The sequence below is a fragment of the Eublepharis macularius genome, chromosome 1 (assembly GCF_028583425.1).
Source record: "Eublepharis macularius isolate TG4126 chromosome 1, MPM_Emac_v1.0, whole genome shotgun sequence".
Lineage (NCBI taxonomy): Eukaryota > Metazoa > Chordata > Lepidosauria > Squamata > Eublepharidae > Eublepharis > Eublepharis macularius.
Window position 1 is genome coordinate 194,841,421 of NC_072790.1, and position 21,436 is coordinate 194,862,856.

General features: G+C 40.7%; 1 protein-coding gene across 2 annotated transcripts in view; it reads left to right on the plus strand.

The window, feature by feature from the left end:
- The first annotated feature begins 423 nt into the window (after nt 1-423).
- Nucleotides 424-21,436, plus strand: part of BICRAL (BICRA like chromatin remodeling complex associated protein) — a 42,506-nt gene continuing 21,493 nt past the window's right edge. Inside the window, exons 1-4 of one of the 2 annotated variants that reach the window (XM_054983661.1) lie at nt 424-776; nt 12,062-12,110; nt 17,801-17,849; nt 18,536-18,604. In XM_054983661.1, coding sequence (XP_054839636.1) covers nt 12,067-12,110; nt 17,801-17,849; nt 18,536-18,604 — 162 coding nt within the window. In that variant the 5' untranslated portion in view covers nt 424-776; nt 12,062-12,066. The remainder of the gene's footprint in view (nt 777-12,061; nt 12,111-17,800; nt 17,850-18,535; nt 18,605-21,436) is intronic. The other variant, XM_054983669.1, reaches the window with a different exon arrangement.

The following is a 21,436-nucleotide window of genomic DNA, read 5'->3' on the forward strand; positions in this document are numbered from 1 at the left end:
ATCTTTTTGAAGAAGAAGGAAATGCTTTGATGAATTGTGATAATTTTTTTGCAAAAAAAGACTTAGTAGGTAGATAGTATTACTGTACAATGATAATGGCAGTAATAACAGCGGCCATAATAATCAGGCCAGGACCCGAGATAGTTAATGGAGTTGTACGTGGACAGGTTTTAATAAAAAGTTTACTTTTAATATTTTTATATGCCTAATTTCCCCAACTTTATACGGGTGTGAGTGAGCAAAGAGAAAGAAAAAAGTTGAAAAACCGGTACTTCACTCATTCTTTAAAAACTGCAAGTTTAGGGAAAAAACCACTTTGTTGGCTAATTAGAACATTGTTAGGAAGAAGCCAACTGGTTATTTGAAGACTGTCAAGGAAGAGTTGAAGAAACTGGCTGGGGGCTGGGGGGAGGCAAACTGTCACTCGCTTATAAACCTGAAGTACACAACTCAGCCACAACGATTGTATTGTATTTATAAACGGACTTGCATTAGAAAGTGCAGACACAGGCAAGCGAAGTTCGGCAGTTGTATTCATAATAATGTATGTGAATGCGGTAGCTGTTTCATTTCTCCTCGCAGTCTGCGCCTATTTTCTCTCCTTGTGGCTGGGTACTCCGGCACTGTGTGCTGGTTGTACTCGCTCTCTCTTCCTTTCTCTCTCTCCCTCTCTCTTCCCCCTCCCTTTCTCGCTCTCTCGCTCTCTCCCTTACACTGCCAGCCCCTGATGTGATGGCGAAGAAACCCCGTTGACAAGGCACTGCTTTTTCATGACGGTGAGTTTCCCTTTGAGTGTATTATAATTTTGTGATAAAAATTTCAAGGAAAAAAAAACACACAACCTCCTTCCTCCCTTCCTTCGGGGAGGGAAAAGAGAGGGGGGAAATCTATCTCCAGACAGACAGAAAAGAAAGAGGAGCAAATTAACAACCAGGAGTTGCCAAAACCAGGATATTAGGTTTCAGCCCAGAGAGCTATTGGCTCTGGGGCTATGTATATAAATATATATCTAGAGAGGGGGGGGAGGGAGAGGGAGGAAGACGATGAAGAAGAGGGCGATTTTGCGCGGGTGGTGCTTGGTGGGCAGATGTTAATTCACATGGAAATGAAATATTTATTTCTTTTGCTGCGAGAGGTTGTGGTGGCGGCGGCTACTGAGGGCACTTCCAAAAATGTGTTTCTTAAAGGGGGAGAGACAGACAAGGAGGGAGCGAGGGAGAGAGAGAGAGAGAGAGAGAGGACAGATAAGGTTTCAGGTCTAGGCTGATAGCTGCAAGAGAGGGGGAGAGGATTGGGGTGGTTTTTTTCCCTCTCGTGCTGATGCCATGCAAATTCAGGAGAGGAGGGAAAAAAAATCTCTTTTAATGACTCATTGATTGAGCCGGTTTAAAATTAGTTGTTGTGTTTGGGGTTTTTTTTTTGGCCGCCCCCTTGGTGGCCATCAAGAGAGGGAGAGAAAGAGGAGTGTGTCTGTGTGAGTGTGGTGTGTGTGACTGAGTGTGGTGTGTATGTATGTGTGTGAGGAAGAGGGGGATCGAGAGTGTGTGAGGGAGAAAGAAAAATAATCTTTTCAAATCTCCTCCCTCTTTTTTCCCCCCCTCGTTTCTTTGCTTTTCTCTAAAGCTCTCTGGTCTGTGAAGCACTTTTTCTTCCTCCTCAGGAAAATGGAGACGCTTGGTCTTCTCTCTCCTGGGCGTGAGGCTGCCAAGGATTTTTCTTTTCTTTTGCATTCCTGGTTGGATTTGCCTTCGTCTACCACCTCTATCGTCTTGTAATAATTTTCACTGTATTTCTAGCATGGGCTGTACCTTTTGTCGTGGATTTCCCCCCATTAATTTTATTTGTATGGGCTTTTTCTGCGCTGTTTATTCGGGTTTTTTTGTTCGCAGTTTCTTCCGATTTCTTGTCTATGCGTCATTGTTAACAAGGAATGGAAATGGTGATTGTTTCGGTTTATGTAATTCTAGGTAGGATTTAAGGTGATCAAAAAACCGCTTTCGAAGAAACTGTTCTGCTGTAATTATATTTTAAAACTGCAAGAATAATAAATATTTTTTACATCTATGATCACTGTTTCGTTTTTGCCTTTTGATCAGTGACTCTGTACGTACAATCGGATTAGTCTTTCAATCCAAGCATTTTTTGCTAATTGATTTTCACTTATGGTTACACTTAATTTAGTGGGGATGGGGAGAAAAATAAAGAACGCTTTCAAAATCTACAGGAGGTTGGATCATTTGAGGTGGGTTGTTGAATGTTTTTTTTAAAAAAATGTTCTTTAAATCGAGCAGGAGATTTGTTGAGGCAAGTAAACTGGTAACATCTGCTGTTTTATTAAACAGTCGGACACGAAACATTTTTGAAATATAAATCACCTGAGCAAAAAAAAAGCAAATGGAAGATGAGGCCTTTTCCCCCTGTGATTGTTCCTCCCGCCCCTTTAATTCTAAATTGCATGGTTTTAAATAACTCCAGGATGCCTATTATTTCGAGGACTAGTCGAAAAGGCTGATTCCCCCCTCCCTCGTTTGGGTCCGCGTTTACATTGTGAGGGCTTGTTCTGATGCGTGTTTGTATTGAAGGGACACGGACAGCAGGAGAGAAGAAGATGGCGCTGTCTGGCTGCCTGCCAGGAATTGTTGCGCAGTTTCTCTGATCGCTCTCCTCCCCGACAGGCGCCATTTTGAGACTCTTGTCATTTTCGCGTTCGCTGGGGCGTCGCCCTTTTTGCTTCTTGGAGCCTATTTTGTTACCTCAAAACAGCCTAACAAGCCCTTTAAAAATCTTTTCCCGAACATACAAAATTTGAATGCTTTCATAACTCCTCCCTGGTCAGAATCTATACTTTGGAGGACGAATTTACTGCATATAGAAATGTCGTTTATTTTAATAGCTAGTGGCTTGTCGAATTATTTGTTTATAAATCAAGTATCTTATTAAATATAATGGGTGGACTTTGCTGTTTAAACAAAAATAATTTAGTCGTTGTTACTTTGTGCAATCTCCTATGGTTGCTGCAGGGATAAATGAAGGCTCTTGGCATCTCAGTTTCCCAGTTGCGTTGGTTTCACATCTTTCGGGGGGGGGGGGCGGTACGTGGAGTTGCAATTTATAAACCACACATAGTGAAATAAGACCATATTATATCTGGAAAATCTTAAGGCTGAGATGTGTGAGGTGCAGATTTTTTAAAAAATGGAGGTCTAGGTCTCTGGTTTTGATGGCCTTTCAGATGTTTCTGTAGTTGGACATTTTAATCTTCTTGAACCACTGAGGTCCTAATGCTGAAACTCTTATAAGGATACAACATTATATTGGTTAAAAAGCTGTGATCATAATAGGCACTTTTGAATTCTAACATCTTCAACTTCTTCCAAAGTTTAGTAATGGTGGTAATTGAGTTAAAGCTTGGGTTTTGAGAAAACAACCCAAAGTAGCTTTAAAACTTACTGACAGGTATGCTTTCCTATAAAAACACTTTGAGTGTTTAAATATTACAGTGGGTGTTTAAACATTACTTTGGTGCAGTAAAATTTTCAAAGGAAAAGTTAGTTTGGCAAACATGGCTGTTACATGACAAAATATGATATTCTCTAGTCTTTTCTTGTCAAAACTTAGACCTTCCTCCTGTCTTCTGATGTCTTAAAATTAACTAAAAATCGATTCATCTAGAAAAAAATGGAGTTGTACTTTGATGACATAATATTTTTTTTATTAGTTACCTAACTCCTGAATAAAAAATTGGCCCTTCGTTAAGATGTCGTGGACATTGTTTGCTTTCTTTACAAATGAGAAGTAACAAAATAAGGGTAATTTATGGCAGTATGTTGCAGTTCTTTAAGCCAGTGTTCACACATCTATGGACTTTCGGAGATTAGATTGAGCACCCACCATTAACCTAGTACATCACAGTAGTTTTCGTAATATTCCTGTTGAAAAATATTAGTATTTTAGTTTCTACAAACTAAGATGGATGTTGACTTTAGAACAGTTTCTGACAAAGAATGCTATAATTTATTTAATAGTATCAGCTTTCCTTCACAGGGTAACATTAAGCTAAACTAAATGTAAAACAGTTAGTACACAGTGTGGTGAATTAAATAAAATTATTTAGTGGAATGAATGGGAAAGTAGATGAAAATGTACTGGGAAGTGATTTGAATACAAGACAGCATTTAAACTGGTAATGTGAGAAGTCAAAATAGCATTCTCTTTATGGAGGACATTTCTGAAACTGAAGTATTTTAGTGAATAAATTCTATTTTGTAACTTTAGTTTTACACAGCATCTATAGTTTTAAACAAAATTGTGTGCCTTTGAATTAGTATTCATGAGTCATATAGGCTTTAACATATAAATTCAGGGATATATCTGCACTACATGCTGCTCATAGTATTCAAGTGTTGGAAGTGCAATTTCCAAGAATGACACAAAGGTGGTAAAGGGGCCTTTGGCATAAGAGTTGCAAATTAATTGTTGGGGAAAGGGACTAAAGGTGACTTAGCAAAAACATAATAGCAAATATTTTGTAAATTTTAAAATATAAGAAGAGGTTGCTTTTATACTTCTTTCTCATGTCTACTGCAGAGTAAGCACAAAAAACCATGGTGTTGCAAGCCTTGTGGTGCTATATTCTGCCATATTCAAATAGAATATTGTTTGCACACTCAGCCATTTAAGCATGCTGTGTAAATAAAATACCTATGTGGCTAATTCCATATTTTCATTTTGTTATTGCAGTCTACTATTTGTTTTACTACAGTTAAAATAACTATTCAGAGGAAGTAGAAAAGAGATTTTGAAGTGAGGATTTACAATTGTTTAAAGAAATATGCATAATAGAAAAATCATATTAAAGAATTCCATGTAAATTAAAAATACTGTTTTGGATCAAACTAGCTTTTCCATTGGTAAAAAGGGAGGAGGGGTTCCTTTAACTACCAAAAAGGCTGTACTGGAGATCATGGGACTGGAATGGACAAAAGCTACGTGGGATGGGGGGCTACAGTAAGAATTAAGTGAGATTAAGTGAAAAAGCTGGCTGGATCCAAATCACATGTCCAGACTGACATTCTCATTTCAGATTTATTCAATTCTCAGCCTCTGTGTTTTGGCTTTTCAAAAGGTTTACAGTGGATCTTGTTCCACTATACTATCTCCTTTCTAGTAAGTTCAAAAAGTAGATAATGGTTTAAAACAACAGATTATTATGGAGCAGTTTAATTTCAGAAATCATGGCAATTACATGTGTTATGCTGGCATATCTGTTCAGTGTATGAGTCAGTGGCCGTTTAAATTAATACAATCTCATAGTGAAGTAAGTAGGACTGAAGTGATCAGGTATTTACCTCTTTCACAGTAAAGTCTGGCAGTGAATCCTAAGCAAAGTTACACCTTTTGCTTAGGATTGCTCTGTGAAACTTTCACCTGTGTACAGGCTTATGGACAGCACTGACAGAACATCATGACGTGACATTCTAGTGTTGTTCTTGGTACATGGCATTCTTATGGGCAAGAGCAGGCTATAAACATACTTCCTTGGATGTTCTGCTGGTTATAGTTTATTTTTAAATTACTGAGTTTAAACTTGCAACTTTCAAGATGAAATGATGCAAAATCATTTAGAACCTGCCATAAAAACAAAATCTTCAGTGGTCAAAACATTTTTATTTTAGTAAACAGTGTAATTATTAACGTAAAAATCTCCAGCTAGGATCAGGGTTTTTTTTTTTTGGTGACTTCTGGAAATCATATCAATTGGCTTATAACAGTAGTCTAAAATATCTTTCAGGCTCTGGGATTTGAAGTAAGTGAAAATATAGAAGTGTGTCTGTGCTGCTGTCATGACATGATCTACTGTATTTCTATTTCAAATAATGAAGCACAAACACTAAAAATGATGTTTGGTGTGGACAGTGTGATACGGGACAGGCTTTTATCTTTTCTGCTATGACCTGTCACATGTAATTTCTTATGCTGATACCATAATTATACTTGAATGCTTGCAGAACACTGCAGATCATATGGACAGCATGCATATCCAATAAGGATTAAAAATGGCAGTTAGTAGTACCCAGTCCCTCCACAGTTAACGTGTGTGAACTGTTAAGAGTAGCAACGGCTCTCAGACTCACCTGGGGGACTGGATTGCGGGCGTTGTGGGGGAGGCGAGTGGGGAGAGGGCATGGTGGCCGCCATGTTGTGGAGGGGCGGGGAAAGACCAGGGGCCAGGGGTCATGCCCAGGTTCATCCGGTGCAGCCCCAGGCCTGGGAAGCTGGCCCCTGCCCTTCAGCACTTGGCCCATGGCGGCATCCCGCCCAACCCTCCCTTTCGTCACAACTTTGAAGTGAGTAGGCTGCGTATTGGGCATTGGGCACCGATCCGTTTGGGGGGAAACAGGGCCCTCAGGCTCAGTTTCCCTATTATGGGGATCCCCATAAGGGGTCTGGGGAGTGAGGAATGGCCGGTGCATGCCCAGTCGGGGGCTGTCAGTCCACCTCACTCCCAGGTGGCAGGGGATGGTTCACAGAGGGGTGTACACCCACGTGGCATCCCACTGACTGTCATCCCATGGTTCCCCCCCTCAGTACGGGTCTGAGGGGGCGTGTGGGTCATCGGCTTGGCAGACGGGTCAGCCGATGCTCGGATCTGTGCCCTATGCGCGCCTTTGCTCCCTGAGCTGTAATCTCAATAAAGTTGTGGCCTCTTTACCTCCAGCACTGTGTCTGTGTGTTTTGTCGCCGTGCCTCCTCTCCACTCTCCTCCCCCACTCAGCACTCGCCTGCAATACTATTACCATGTGTTCAGCTATCCTGTGATTTGAAGACTGTTGTATATACTGTAAAATTATTTTCTAAAAGTTTATCTTAACGTTCTTGAAAATAATTGCTGAAGAAACACTTGCTTCTACTCTGTTCTTACCTGCCTTCTCATTCTCATATATGGATTGGGCAGTTGCTTTAGTAATGTGCCAGGGAAACTGTAGCACTAATGTGGCTGCTTTTACTGTTAATTTGGCAATAAGCCAAAGTGGTCTGAGAGGGATATGGGAGAAGAAGCAGACTTTGTTTATTGCTGTTTCTGGAATACCTGGGAGGCCAAAGACAGAGCTGTATTGATTTAGTGTGCTCTGACTTCTTGCTCATAGGACTAGGAGCTTTTCAGTGGTAGAGAAAATGAGTGCTATGGAATTGACTATTCAGGTGATTGCCTGTAGGGAGTTATTAATCCTGTTACATAGGTGTGGCAAACAATAATGATTTAAACTGAACTTTTAGTAGAGAAAGCCCCTGATACTTCCCCACATGGATGTGCTGGTGGATCCCTTAGGGCGTAACAGAGTGATGCCTCCCCCCTCTGTCTGGTTTACATGCGTGGCAATTTCATAAAAAGGTATGTGTTGAGAGCACTCTGCATAACTCACATATCTTCATCTGTCTGGCCTCCTCTACCAATTTATGGAATGCAATCCGAGAGTTTGCATTCCTGGGCTGAACAGAGAGGTGTGGCGCATGTACATATGTCTTCTAAGGTCCTAGTGAACTCACTCTTTGTGAGCCCATGTGCATGTACTAAGAGGAGGGAGAAGGAATAATAGGACTTTTGTGTGTCCTGTGGGGTAGTCTTGTGTTTACATTGGGAGAGGGGAGACTCGAAAATATTTTTTTACAATCTATTCATCTTCACAACACTGAGATAAGTAGGTGGTAACTTGCCCAACAACACCAAGTCTAACACTTTATTCATTAGCTTTTAATATAATCTTACCAGTGGAATATAAATGGTAGTAGTACTACTTTTAGAGTAAAAGGCAACCTCTTTTTTTGAAATGTATGTAAAAACTGCTGTAATGGCTGTAGCATCAAAAAGAACTTTGTTAAATGGTATCTACATAGCATTTACCATACATACATAAATGTATGGTATGTTACATAGCACCATGGCCTAAGGAAAAGAAAGTAAGAGAAGACAAAAGTTGATCAAATGAGTCTAACAAGGGATGTGTGTAGAAAAACTTCATAGAATTTGAAGACAGCAGAAACTATATTGGTGGGGTGGGGTGGGATGGAGGGACAGACAAGTACTAGCAGAAAACCTTAAGCTGCAGAAGTTGGTTGAAGTGGGTTTGATTAGGATAAACATGAAGTACACTAGGAGAAGAGTTGCCAACAGGCCTGAAGAAAAATGGCCTGTCCCATTAATGCATGCTTAATGTGTGAAAATGGGCAGCTGAAGCTTTTCGTGGCATGGAGCTAAAGAACATCACTGGGTAAATACCATTCCATTAATCCTCTGTTAAAGTGATGGGACACTTTTTCTCTAGGCAGTTAACAATCTGAACTTGGAGACAATGACACATGGACACGGAGTTCAAAAGGGCCGAAGAACAAACTTCCTGTGACAGACTTCTCACAGGATTGAGTTTGCTACTATTTTTTCTAGCAAGGTTTCGTAGTCTTTAAATGTTGTATGACTGTCAAGAACACCTAAGTAGATTAAGTGTAATGGGAAATGTTTTTCCTGCTTATTTTCTTTATATCAGGCTACTGTTAAGGAAATGCAAAGACAGAAAATAAGATAGTAACTCTACTTTGTGAGCTGCTGGGTTGAACCAGAGCGCCAAGGAAGTATAAGGTTGCTATGTTCAAACCTATGAGGGCTTCTGTAGTTCTGAGATTTGTTGAAGGGAAAATTCTGCTAGATGCTATGTCTCCCGTTACTGCAACTCTACGGCTAGAAAAGCCGCATCTGGTAAAATTATCAATCCTGTGCAATTTTTCAAATAGAGAGTCTACCTAAATATAGTAAAGAGTCCAGTAGCACTTTTAAGACTAACCAATTTTATTGTAGCTTAAACTTTCAAGAATGTTTTCTTCATCAGATGCATGGAAAGTATTAAGAAACTGTCCAGAGATATATAGGTAGTGAGGGGAGGGGGGAGTAGAGGCAAATCAGTTGCATCCCATGCATCTGAAGAAGAGAGCTGTGATTCTCAAAAGCTTATGCTACAATAAAGTTGGTTAGTCTTAAAGGTGCTTCTAGACAGCATGAGGAGGGTCTCTGACACAGGTCAATCAGGTCTTTTCCTTCCCTCCATGAAGGGATGCTGTAACTTATGTTTTGAACTAATGGTAATTCAAATAGCTATTTGTAGAGTGTCCTTGTTCAAGTGCTCTTTATTTATATATACCAACCAAACTGCCATTTGACCAGATCAAAGAGATGTTCTGTCTTAACAGTTACCATCTCTGGTTAGTCCGGAGCTGTGTCATGGGTGATCTAGAGCTGGGAGTCTCCAAAAGGTAACTTGTTGAATGCTACAGAGTAGCTTGTGTATCCCCTAGAACAGTGATCTCCAACATTGCATCCATGGATACCATGGTGCCCATCACTATTTCCTTTTTTAATTTTTTAAATTTACATTTTATATAGAATGACAAACATGGTATTCATTTCAGATACAAAAAAGCACAAAGGACAACAGAGATCTACACATCACAGAAAGTGCCTTCATTTATCTCTCACCTGGTTACCTGTTCAGGACTTCAGTTACGATGCTTTATATTCTGTGAAATGTCTGACTTGACATTAATTACTCCAATATGTTTCTGTCTGCACTGTACACCAACAAGCACCCATCACTGTTTCCTGATGCCTATTTCCATCTGGCCCAAACATCTCTTCCCTAAAACAAAGAGCTGGTCCTAGTCCTCTGCTTTATTGGAGCAGGACTTTCTTTAGAAGAGACCAGCAGGCTTTACCTTTGAGTGTGTATGGAACACTCATTCAGAAACAACTTCCTTTGCCATAGGAGGATGCTTGGCTGGGAATCTCCTAACATTTTGTCATTGTCCCCTGCCCCTATGGCAGTGTTTTTGTGGTGGCACTCATTAACTGTTCTCTGAATTCCTATAGTACCCAGAGGATTAGCAAGGTTGGGAACACTTGCCTTAGAAGACCTGGGGGAATATCTGCTCTAGACCTCTTTTTTAAAAAAGCTTTTATTTAATAGGATTTTCCTGTGTGTTACTTAGCTGATTCCTCTATTTCTGATATTCTTTCTAGCCCGTATATGGATTCTAGGTCAGAAGAAAACTTGGTAACATACTGGAATGGGAGGAAGCAGTTCAGGATATTTTTTATTATCTAGAAGTAACTCTTATTATTGAAAAGGTTGGCTACCCTGATCTAAAGCTATTATGGAATGCTTGTGTGAAAATCAGATACCATTAAATAGTATAAAAGTTGCCCCCCTTCAGTCTTCTGTTTGATGAAGATGCCTTCCATTGGAGAAATGATCCCTTCCACCAATGGGAGGAGTTGCCTTTTCAGTTGTAGACAGACTCACTCTTCCAGTGGAAGATTGCTCAGCAGAAGGGAAACATGGGATTCAGTCCAGTGTATATAATTTGAAAATTAACTATTGGTGGATATTTTGTTAATTCTTCATCTTCTAATTTTGGTTCATATATTTGACCTTTAGAGTTGCCAAAAAATGGAAGTTGCAGATAACTACTCTTGGGTTCAGTTCAGACATAATGGAGGAAACTGGTTTATTCTTTCTGTGGTTAGGTTATAAAACTAGGATTCAGCTCATAGATAATGGCTCAGTTCAGATACAACACAAAAACATTTTATCTGGTTAGTTCATGAAACCAGAATTTGACTTGTAGCTAAAAATTTAAATCCTGGTTTGTCCTGGCAGAATCTGGTTTCATCACCCTTGCGCTTTCCCCCAAAGATACCCTGTTGGAAACCTGCTCTGTACTGCAGTGAGGGTGGCACTGAGGAACAAGCTGGGATTAAGCCAGGATATCCATGTTCTTACATCATGCAAAACCATAGTTAAGACTATCTCTAGTTAATAAATCAGCTTCAAATAATGTGTTCAGATTCTAGTTTTACAGAGTAACCATTTTTAGTATTTGTACCAACCACTGTTAGTACCATGTACTATATTTGGACTATCTGTAGTTAAATTAAACCACAGTTTTATGTGGTGTCTGAACTGATTTGATCAGTCAAATCTTTGTCTCAAATGCTGCTGACATCCCTTTTGTTCTGGCCAGGAGTTTCTGTGATGGAGGAGTGTGCAAGGGCAGCACCAGAGATCCAAGTGGCTGTATTTGTATATTTGTATATCTCACAAAACCATAGACTAACTGAAGTTAAAAATCAACTTAAATTCATGGCTTTAGATTGTGGTTTTATGGAACCCTGCTAACCATAGCTAGCAGAGCTGTCTGCATAGTTTTGTTTTACATTAGATAAGAGCCTTGATTTGGTGACTTACAATGATATCTTCAAGAATAGCAGTTGTTTAAAGCATTGGAATAACAAAGCTAGTACAACATGGTTGTTAAAAGCATGAGTTATGAAAAGGTATGAACTATTAAAATTTCACTTTGCCTTAGACAAATCACTTGTCTCTTAGTCTCCGCTATCTCTAATATGTGGAAAACCATACTGGCCTATTTTATAGGTGTAAATATATTTTATATATAGGTGTAAATATATTTTATAGGTGTATATATGTAAATTTTTATGACACACAAGACTTAACAGTGCAGTCCTAAAACCACTTTCCTGAGAGTAATCAGCATTGAACAGACCTGAGTAGGATTCTAACCTGTTTAGGATTGCTCTCTAATACAGTTTAAATACAAAATATTTATGATTAGCTATAATATAGTTTGATTCAAGTTGCATGATTGTTTGGAAGTAAGTTTCAGTGGACTGAAATGTATTTAAAATTACAGTTTTCAGTATGAAGTTGGTATAAAGCACCTATGGTATATAATAGGTTGGATCTACTCAGTTTTTTCACTCAGTCCTGCTTGATTCCCCTCCCTGTTACAGCCTCAGTCCCACATGGCTTTTGTATGTGCAGGTCCAGACTCTTTCCTTTTCACCAGCCAAAAGCTGATTGGATCCAACCAAATAGCACAATCCATAAAATTATTTATTATGAAAAAAACAGTCTCCTTTGAATCATGTTGTTCTGGAAAATTTTTTGAAATCAATTAGTGTTACAATATGAGCGCTTTGCTTTTTCCTTAGTTGTCATGGATGATGATGACGACGAATCCTGTCTTTTCGATCTTATTGGGTAAGTGTTTTTAGAGATTCTTGTGGAAGAATAATGTAAAAGTGTCTTTGCAGAAATGTTTGTCAGATAGTCAACTTGTTAAAAAAAACTATAGCTGAACACATTTGAAAACTTTCTTTGGTACAAGTCTTAAGTTCAAAGGGACTTATTTTGAGTAAACATGCTTAAGATTGCATTGCACTGTTTTTTATTATATGTTATATGTTGCGTTGCAGCTCTGCTGTAAATGAAATTACTTTTTAAATTATTTGTGGATTTATGAATACTTATAAGTTTCCTTTTCACCTTAGCACCTAAAATATTAAAATCATAGTAAAAATAATAAATATTGTCTAGAAAGAAAATACAACAGTAGCAAGTAAAAATTGATCATATCCTCTGATGAATAAGGAAGTTTTCACTTGAGAAAGGAAGGCAGTCACTGTGGTGGTTGGCAGGTTTCCTGGGGAGCCATTTCATAAAATAGGTCTAACTATTGAAATGGTGCCTCTCCACAACGTAGTACAGTTCTGTTTTGTTTTCTAGAAACCTTGTTGTCCACTGATACACTTTACATTAACAAAGCAAGACTGTGCACTCAGGATCTCCTAAAAAGATGCAGTTAACAATGCAGTCCTATACAGTTACTGCAGTCTAAGACCGTTGGTTTCAATGAGTTTATAGTGGCCCAGCTTTGCATGGGATGACTTATAGTGGCCCAAGTTTGCATAGTAAATTATATTGAGTAATCCTGAGTATGCACTTTCTTAAAAATAAAAGAAGTGACTTATAATGAACTGAACTACTCCTACACAATATTGTTGTGCTACATAGTATTGTTTTGCAAAAATCTCAGCAACTAGCTAACCAGAACAGTAGACATGTTTGCTTACTGTGACTGGAGAGGGTATTAATATTTATTTATTTATTTCATTTATACCATGCTTTTCTCTCCAAGGGGAACCAAAGCAGCTTACACTGTTCTCAGGGACTTGCAGGGGCACCATTGATGTGATGGTGTTACATCATTTACAGAAAAGCCTGGAATTGATGTTATGCCTCTCTAGGAATAGCTAGAGACACTATGGTAAAATAATTTCTAGAGTGGGATGACTTCACTTCTGGATTTTCCCCAGAAGTGATTTAATGCTATTATGCTGCTGGTGATTTTTTTTCTTCATTTTTCTTCTGCCAGCTATCAAAGTGGCAGCAGGCAGTGGAGGTGGTTGGCTGGCAGCTTTAATCTGCTCTCCATTTTATCTTTACAATAACCCTGTGAGGTAGGTTAAGCTGAGATTGTATGACTGGCCCAAGATCAGCAAGTTTCTGTGGCTGAGTAGGGATTTGAAACTAGGTCTCCCAGTTCCTAGTCCAACATTCTAACCCAGTATACTGCATTGGCTTACTTTGTGGAGATTTCCTTGTCGAAGCTCACTTCCATGGTAGCGGTCGAGTAGGAGGCAGTGGTCTAACAGAGGGTCCACAGATAAGGATAGCATCTGTAGGCATAACCATTGCCTACAGATGCGAGGTATAACCATTGCCTGCAATGTTGGCAGCTACAGCCAGATAAAGCCTGCTGTATTCTGAGCTGGGAAGTGCTTGCCAAGACAGTGGAATCAGAGTAGGTGCTTCCCTGAGACAAAAATGTCTCATGGGAAGAGTTTGGGAGAGTTCTTCATGCCCACCAGAAGATAAGAACTTGCTGAGGGCGAGGAAATAGGGAGACACAGTGAAATGACTTTCTTCCTTTTCTGGGGCACAAGTAAGAATGGGTAGAGAAAGGGTGTAGTGAACTCACACTGGCTTGAAGAGGAACATGCACAGTTATACAGATTTGTAGTAGACAGAGCAAGATACAATGAACCAAATCATTATCACTTCTAATATGAAATGTACTAGATGATATATAAAAATAAAAGCAGATACCTGAAGAAGTGAGCTGTGACTCACGAAAGCTCATACCTCCCACAAATCTTTTTAGTCTTACAGGTGCTACTGGACTCTTGCACTTTTCTATTGCTGCAGACAAACATGGCTACCCATCTTGACATAAAAATAAGGCTTGAGATAATAGTGGCGATTGGTGTAATGTCTGCTGGTGTCTATTAGGGAGGCGATGATGGCTCCATAGATTAGGAAAACAGTGATATTGAATAATCAGTGTAGTGTAATGATTAGCATGTTGAATTAGCACCAGGATGACCCAGGTTCAGTTCCCTATTCAGACAGAAAGCTTACCGGGTCAGTTACCATCTATCAGCCTAACCTTCATTACAGGCTTATTATGAAGATGCAGGGGTGGGGTGAGGGCAGTACACTCCTTGTAGAAACGGTAGGATAAAAATGAGTGAATGAATCGATCACTATAACTGTATGCAGCAGTTCCTAGGGAAAGGGGCATTTGGTGGACTTTTTCTCCTTATGAAATATTGGTGGATTTCCCAAACTATGCGCAGCTATAAGATACACATGTGATTTGTAAATGATTGTACTACAAGCCTGTTGATTGGAATGTTTATTGATACATTTAGATATACCGTTTCACTGCATATATATTTATATACATTGTAGTTAGTTTTTCATGGTGCTTGTGCTTTTTTCTGCTGGTGTTGTATGTCCAGACATTAGCTAGGAATGGGAGGCATATGTGGGCTAATAAAACAATTATTCAGCTATCTCATTCCTTATGTACAGTCTATGTATGCGGGCAGGCCTATTGAAGCCATGCTTGATTGGCTTTTGCCTTTTAGCCCCTTGTGGTCACACTAGTCAATAATTTACTTGCCTTTTAGCCCCTTTTGGTCACACTGGTCAATAATTGTCTCCAGCAGAGAAAATCCCACCGCTGACAGCACTGTGACCCCCTTTCATACCTCCACCCACCATAAACCTCCCTTCACAGGTTTGGGACTTCAGAGGCCCGTTCCCTGTATTTACTTCCCCTTACCCAGTTACTGCTCAGGGTTATTGGGGAAAGGGAACTCAGAAGGTGATTGAGCGGGCGGCAGAGAAGCAACTGCAGAATTTTCTGAAGGAAACCTCAGCCCTAGATCCCTTCCAGTCTGGTTTCTGCCCAGGACATGGGGTCGAGACATTGCTGGTCGCCCTCACAGACGATCTTCGCAGACATCTGGATCAGGGCGGATCAGCAGTGCTGATTTTATTGGATCTATCAGCAGCATTTGATACGGTAGATAATGAGCTTTTGACCCACAGCCTTGCCGATGTGGGGATTCAGGGGACAGCACTGCAGTGGCTGGTCTCCTTTCTCCATGATTGGGGACAGAGGGTGGCGCTAGGAGAGAGAATGTCATCTCGCAGGTCACTGGTATGTGGTGTGCCGCAGGGAGCGATACTCTCCCCATTATTATTTAATGTTTATATGCGCCCCCTTGCCCGGCTGGTGCGGAATTTCGGGCTGGGCTGTCACCAATATGCGGATGACACCCAGCTTTATCTGTTGTTGGATGGACGGCCTGGATCGTCCCCTGATGTCCTGGAGCGTGTTTTTGAGGCGGTGGCTGGTTGGTTGAGACAAAGTTGGCTGAAATTGAATCCCACGAAGATGGAGATCCTGTACTTGAGCCGTGGGGAGATGGCTTCAGGACCCCGGCTTCCTACACTTGATGGGGCAGTACTTACACAGGCCCCGAGAGTTAGGAGCCGGGGAGTGATTCTGGATTCCTCCTTGAAGATGGAGGACCAGATCGCTGCAGTTGCCAGGTCTTCCTTTTATTATCTTTGGCAGAGCAGGCAGCTTGCCCCTATTTGTTCCCCCGCAACCTGACTACAGTGGTCCAAGCAATGGTCACCTCTAGGCTGGACTACTGTGACGCGCTCTACACTGGGCTTCCCATGGGCCTGATCCGGCGGTGACAGCTGGTACAGAATGCAGCGGCGCGGGTTATTACTGGAGCACCGGTGTGGGAGCATATTACGCCGGTGTTACACCAGCTGCATTGGTTACCAGTGGAGTACCGAATCAGGTTCAAGGTTTGGGTGTTAACCTATAAAGCCCTACGTGGACTGGGACCGATGTATCTGCGGGACCGTCTCTCACCGTATGAGCCCCGGAGGACTCTTCGATCAGGTGGAAAACATCTTTTAAGGGTCCCTGGCCCTAGGGAGGCCCGCCTGGCGTCGACCAGGGCCTTTTCGGTCCTGGCCACAGCCTGGTGGAATGCTCTACCTTACGAGATTAGGGCCCAGCAAGATTTGCTTGCATTTCGCCGGGCCTGTAAGACGGAGCTATTCTGCCAGGTATATGGCTGCTGGGCGGTGCATCCCCCCATCCCCGTGGAGGGGGGGTTAATCCGTTGCCCCTATGCGAATTCAGATGCTTTTGCCCACACCTACTCCGCACTACTACATGTATTTGCTCTGGAAGAACCGCTGTGTGGAATATCAAATTTATATTATGTGTTGCTTTTAATTATTTATATGTAAATATATGATATTTTTATATTTGCGTAGTTGTAAATTAATTGATTAGATGTAGTGTTTTTAAATGTTTTAGATGGTATGCGATGTATGTATTTCTGTTATCCGACCTGAGCCTGCGAAAGCGGGGAGGGCGGAATACAAATGTAATAAATTAAATTAAATTAATTAATTTTCCCTAATACACTGCCATAATTCAATAAATTTGGCAAATTTGTTATGATCAGAGTGTTTGAGATTTGTGTGTGTGTTTTATTTCCCCTCAGCCAGTAGGATTAAAACAGCACAAAGAGTAATTTTTATTTATAACATAGAACCTAGGATCAGAACAGGTGTCAACAACCAGCTATATCCCTGCTGACTTCTCTTAACAGCTTCCAAAACCTTCTCCCATACTAACTGCCTTTCCAATGGACTTTCAAGCTGTCACTATCCCAGCAATCCATTAGCTTTCATTGGCTGTTTCCCAGGAGAGGCAGAGCTGGAACTAGTCCTGTCTGTCACTGTGATGGATACTTTTTCATAAATGGGCGGGTGGGTAGCATCGTCTCGGCGTCTTGACATTGACGGCATTGGGAATGGAAGAGAACTGTGTTATTAAGTACATTTTTCATTGTGGAAACTTGCCTTTATGCATTTTTCCCTAGCTCTGGTTCATCTACTGCGCCTATAAGACAAAAAGACTGCATATTGCATATGCTGTATAAATACTGGTAGTTGACATTCACCAGTTTTTACTTATGCGCTTCATACATATGCTTTTCTATGTGATGGTATTTCCTTGAGTGGACTTTTCCTTGTATTTTTGCTGTGTCTGTTATATTTATGAATATTTATATTTATGAATATTTATCAGACCTATAATTAGGCATGGTCACAGTCGATATTGAAATTCAATCCTAGACTGTGAATAACTTGTGGATATTATAAAGATGTACCTTTGATTAATTTGCATAATTTGTTCTGAATGCAATATTTATTTACATACTCATATTACTTTGGCATGACTGATAACAAAGCAGCAAGGAAACTGTAAATTGTGATGGCCAGGGAAGGTAATAGTAACAACTCTGCATCATGAAAAGTAGTGATTCTTCTCTTGTCCATTGGAAACCTGCAGAAAGCTGCTTTTGGTTTCTGATAAGTGTAAGGTGGTGTAATTCAAAAGGACTGTTCCAGTGTATGCTAATTGATTAACAAATTTTAATTTAATAAATGTAGTCATTGAAATATAAGGTTTATCTGATATTTTTGTTGTATTTTTAAAGAGATGCCCAGGCACTGAATTATTTTCTACATGGAGCAGTCAGTAAATCTGTAAGTCACATTCTGCTAAACCTGTATATCTAATAGCCATGTATTCCCCCCACCCCACCCCACCCCACCAATGCATATCAGAATATCCATACAACGGGACCTCCCGAGGATGATATATAGGTTTCTGCAACCTAGAGGAACCTCAGGTGTGCAGAAAACAATCAATTTTTTGAAAATCAAACCCATTAGGATTCAAAACACACACACCCAAACTGTAAAGGTGCCATCTATGCATATGCAGACATCCTGGAGGGAAATAAAATTTGGGTGGTATTCTGTGATGTTGGGGAGCAACCCAAAATGGTGCCAAATATTATACGGCTGCAATCAGAAGCGGGGAGGTAGACTGGGAGACAAAGATGGGAAAGGAACAACCATGGGAGATGTGATGGGGAGAAGGAGAGCTGGTGAGAGGGGAGGAGGAAAGGGTAGTGGAGCCAGGCAGGAGGAAGTAATCTGAGCTGGCAGGGTAGGATAAATGGAAAGTGGAGATGAAGGCAGTGGAGGGGGAGAGGGGGTAAGTTGTGGACATGGGAAACTAGGTCTGGAAAGCAGTATGGAGAGAAGGCTTGGTAGGGGGGATGGGATTTCCACTTTCCCCAGATTCTTCACAGTCACCCCTCTTGTAATTTTTCTAATTGTGTAGTGTTAGCTTAATGTTTTTCCCTTTGTTTGTGCTTTTACAGAACAGTGAAGACTTGACGAATGCAGGATATTCTGCAGCCAACTCAAATTCCATTTTCGCCAATACCAGTGTAAGTACACAGGAAAGAAACCATTTTATTGCAGGTTTGTATTTTGGAATGGTTTGTTTATAAACTGTGCAAAATAGAGTGGATATAGTATTTGTTTTTTTATTGCTTAGTTCTTGTCTACATCATATATATATTACTGAGTTTAAACACACTGATTTTTTGTGGGTTATTCTTCTCAAAAACTTTGGGCACAACCCATCTCACAGTTTGCCCATCTAGAGGACGTTGTGGAGATCTCCAGATGCACGGGCCCTGGAGGGGTTAAAAATATGTCATATTCACATCTCTCCAGACTTCAGGATAATGATGAGAAGGCCACACATCTCAGCAGAATATTCAGTCTTGTGAGCTATGGCTGGCACAGATGCTTTGTCTGTGACCAGTCTTCAGCTAGATCAAGCCTGCACTGGCAGAAGTGTGCTGGGGATGGAGGACAAAGCAAAGGAGTGTCGTCAAAGTGTCTGCTAGGTCATGTTTACTTAGAAGATCAGGGCCGTTTTCACACTGCTTACCAGCCATGGAACATCGTGCCAAGCTCCCGGAACGACAGTGTCTTCCTGACATGATTTCGTACGAGAACTGCAGTTCTCGTGTGAAATCACACCAGGAAGACGCTGTCATTCTGGGAGCTTGGCGCAATGTTCCATGGCTGGTAAGCAGTGTGAAAATGGCCCAGGTTTGGGAAACTGAGAGGGAAGAGGAGGTGGTCTGGAGTGGTGTACTCAGAATCTGCTTGGTCAAGTGTAGCCAGAACATTTTGTTTTAGTTGATTCCTTTCTTCTGTGTTCCAGTTTCCTAATCCTGTCTTGGCAAATACGGGCATATGGTAGGGGCTTTGGTTACATTTTGTCCTTAGAGTGCCCTATCCTGAGAGAACTAGCTCAAGGTTATTTATTTTTTATTATTTTATTTATTTACATTATTTATAATTTGCTTTTCTCACTGAAACTCACTGAGACAGTATCAGTCTATGTGAATGTTGGCTAGGACAGTCAATAAACAATAGAACAGGGTAGGATAACAGAAATTTGAAAACAAGCAGAAATCCAATACAGAGCTGAAGAAAAAAAGAACAAAAATAATGCTGAAAGAAAACATAAAACAACATGGAACTATCCAGTAGGAGCATATTTTCTGCAACAAACAGTAATGGTAGCATAGTCCACAGTCACTAATGCATTTCTCTAAGCCATTTCCTTCCAGCACAGCCCTATCACCTGTGTATGGAAGCTTTCCTGAATAATTCAGGTTTGCAGAGTTTGTGGATAGCTAGGAAAGTGGGAGGTTTCCTGACTTCTTCAGGCAAGCCGTTTCGTAAAGTGGGGGCCACCACAGAGAATGCTTGTGTAGGGGCAGCTATTGTTTGTGCCCATTTGCAGGATGGCACTTGCAGAAGGCCTTGTTCAGATGAGCAAAGCTGCCATGGTGGACCGTAGGAAGGGGGCAGCTATGATTGACCAAGGTCATGAAAGGTTTTGTATGTGATATCCAAGACCTTATAATGACGACAACAACGACAACAGCATTTGATTTATATACCGCCCTTCAGGATAACTTGATGTCCATTCAGAACAGTTTACAAAGTATGTTGTTGTTATCCTCACAACAATCAGCCTGTGAGGTGGGTAGGTCTGAGAGAGCTGAAAGAGCTGTGACTGACTCAAGGTCACCCAGCTGGTTTCAAGCAGAGGAATCAAACCTGGTTCTCCAGATTAGAGTCCTACTGTTCTTAACCAGTATACCAAACAGGTATAGCCAGCAATACATGGGCACCTAATGGAGTTACTGCACAATACAAGTTACACTCATATTTGTGAGACCTTATATGAAAGGGCTACCCTGACCTGGATAGCCCAGGCAGGCCTGATTTTGTCAGATCTTGGAAGCTAAGCAGGGTCAGCCTTGGTTAGTAACTGGATGGGAGATCTCAAACGAAGACCAGAGGCAAGCAATGGCAAACCACCTCTTTTAGTCTGTGACTTGATGGCTCTCTCTCCATCACTACATATGAAAGGGCTGGATTGAGCCTGCTTGCATTATAAAGACTTAGCTGCATATATGTTCACTCTTACCGACTAACTAAGATGTCATGTTTGAATTAAGATAGTGTTATATGGACTCCTTTTTTACATATAGTGTTAACAGTTATTGGTATTACACATTTTTTTAAAAAAAACCTCCCAGTGTTTCCTGATTTTTCACTTTAAACTAGAAATAAAAGGAAAGGTAGAGAGTGGCCAAAATTTGTTGTTGCTGTAAATGTATTCCCTTTTACTTGGTTGAATTATTGATGTATGGTTGTTGTGGATTTTCCTGGCTGTATGGCCATGGTCTTGGCATTGTAGTTCCTGACGTTTCGCCAGCAGCTGTGGCTGGCATCTTCAGAGAGTAGCACCACAAGACATGCCCAGCACCCCTTCTTTGGCAGCGCCGGGGGCAGACTACCCCCCCTGCTCCCCTTGATGATCCAGCCTTGTGAAAGGCTAGAGGTTGCTTTGCTAGGGATCTGCCTTATGCTAAACACTGGAAAAGTGCAGCAGAATTGTCAGGTCACAAGAATCCACCAGCGCTATCTAATGCTTCTAAATCAGTGACTTCACTGAGAATGCAGTGTGAATAGTATCAGCTTTTTCTGGATGTATCCCAAGAAAAAAGTTGGTTGCTCGATTCACATACTACTTTTCACTGTTTTTTCCCTCCTCACTTTTTTATTATCTAGCTTCACAACATGCTTATTCTCATAATTTTCTGTTTTTCCTTTTATTTCCCCCTTTCTCTCTATGTAATAATATTCACTTTCTTTTATCGCCATTGTACATTTTCACATAATGA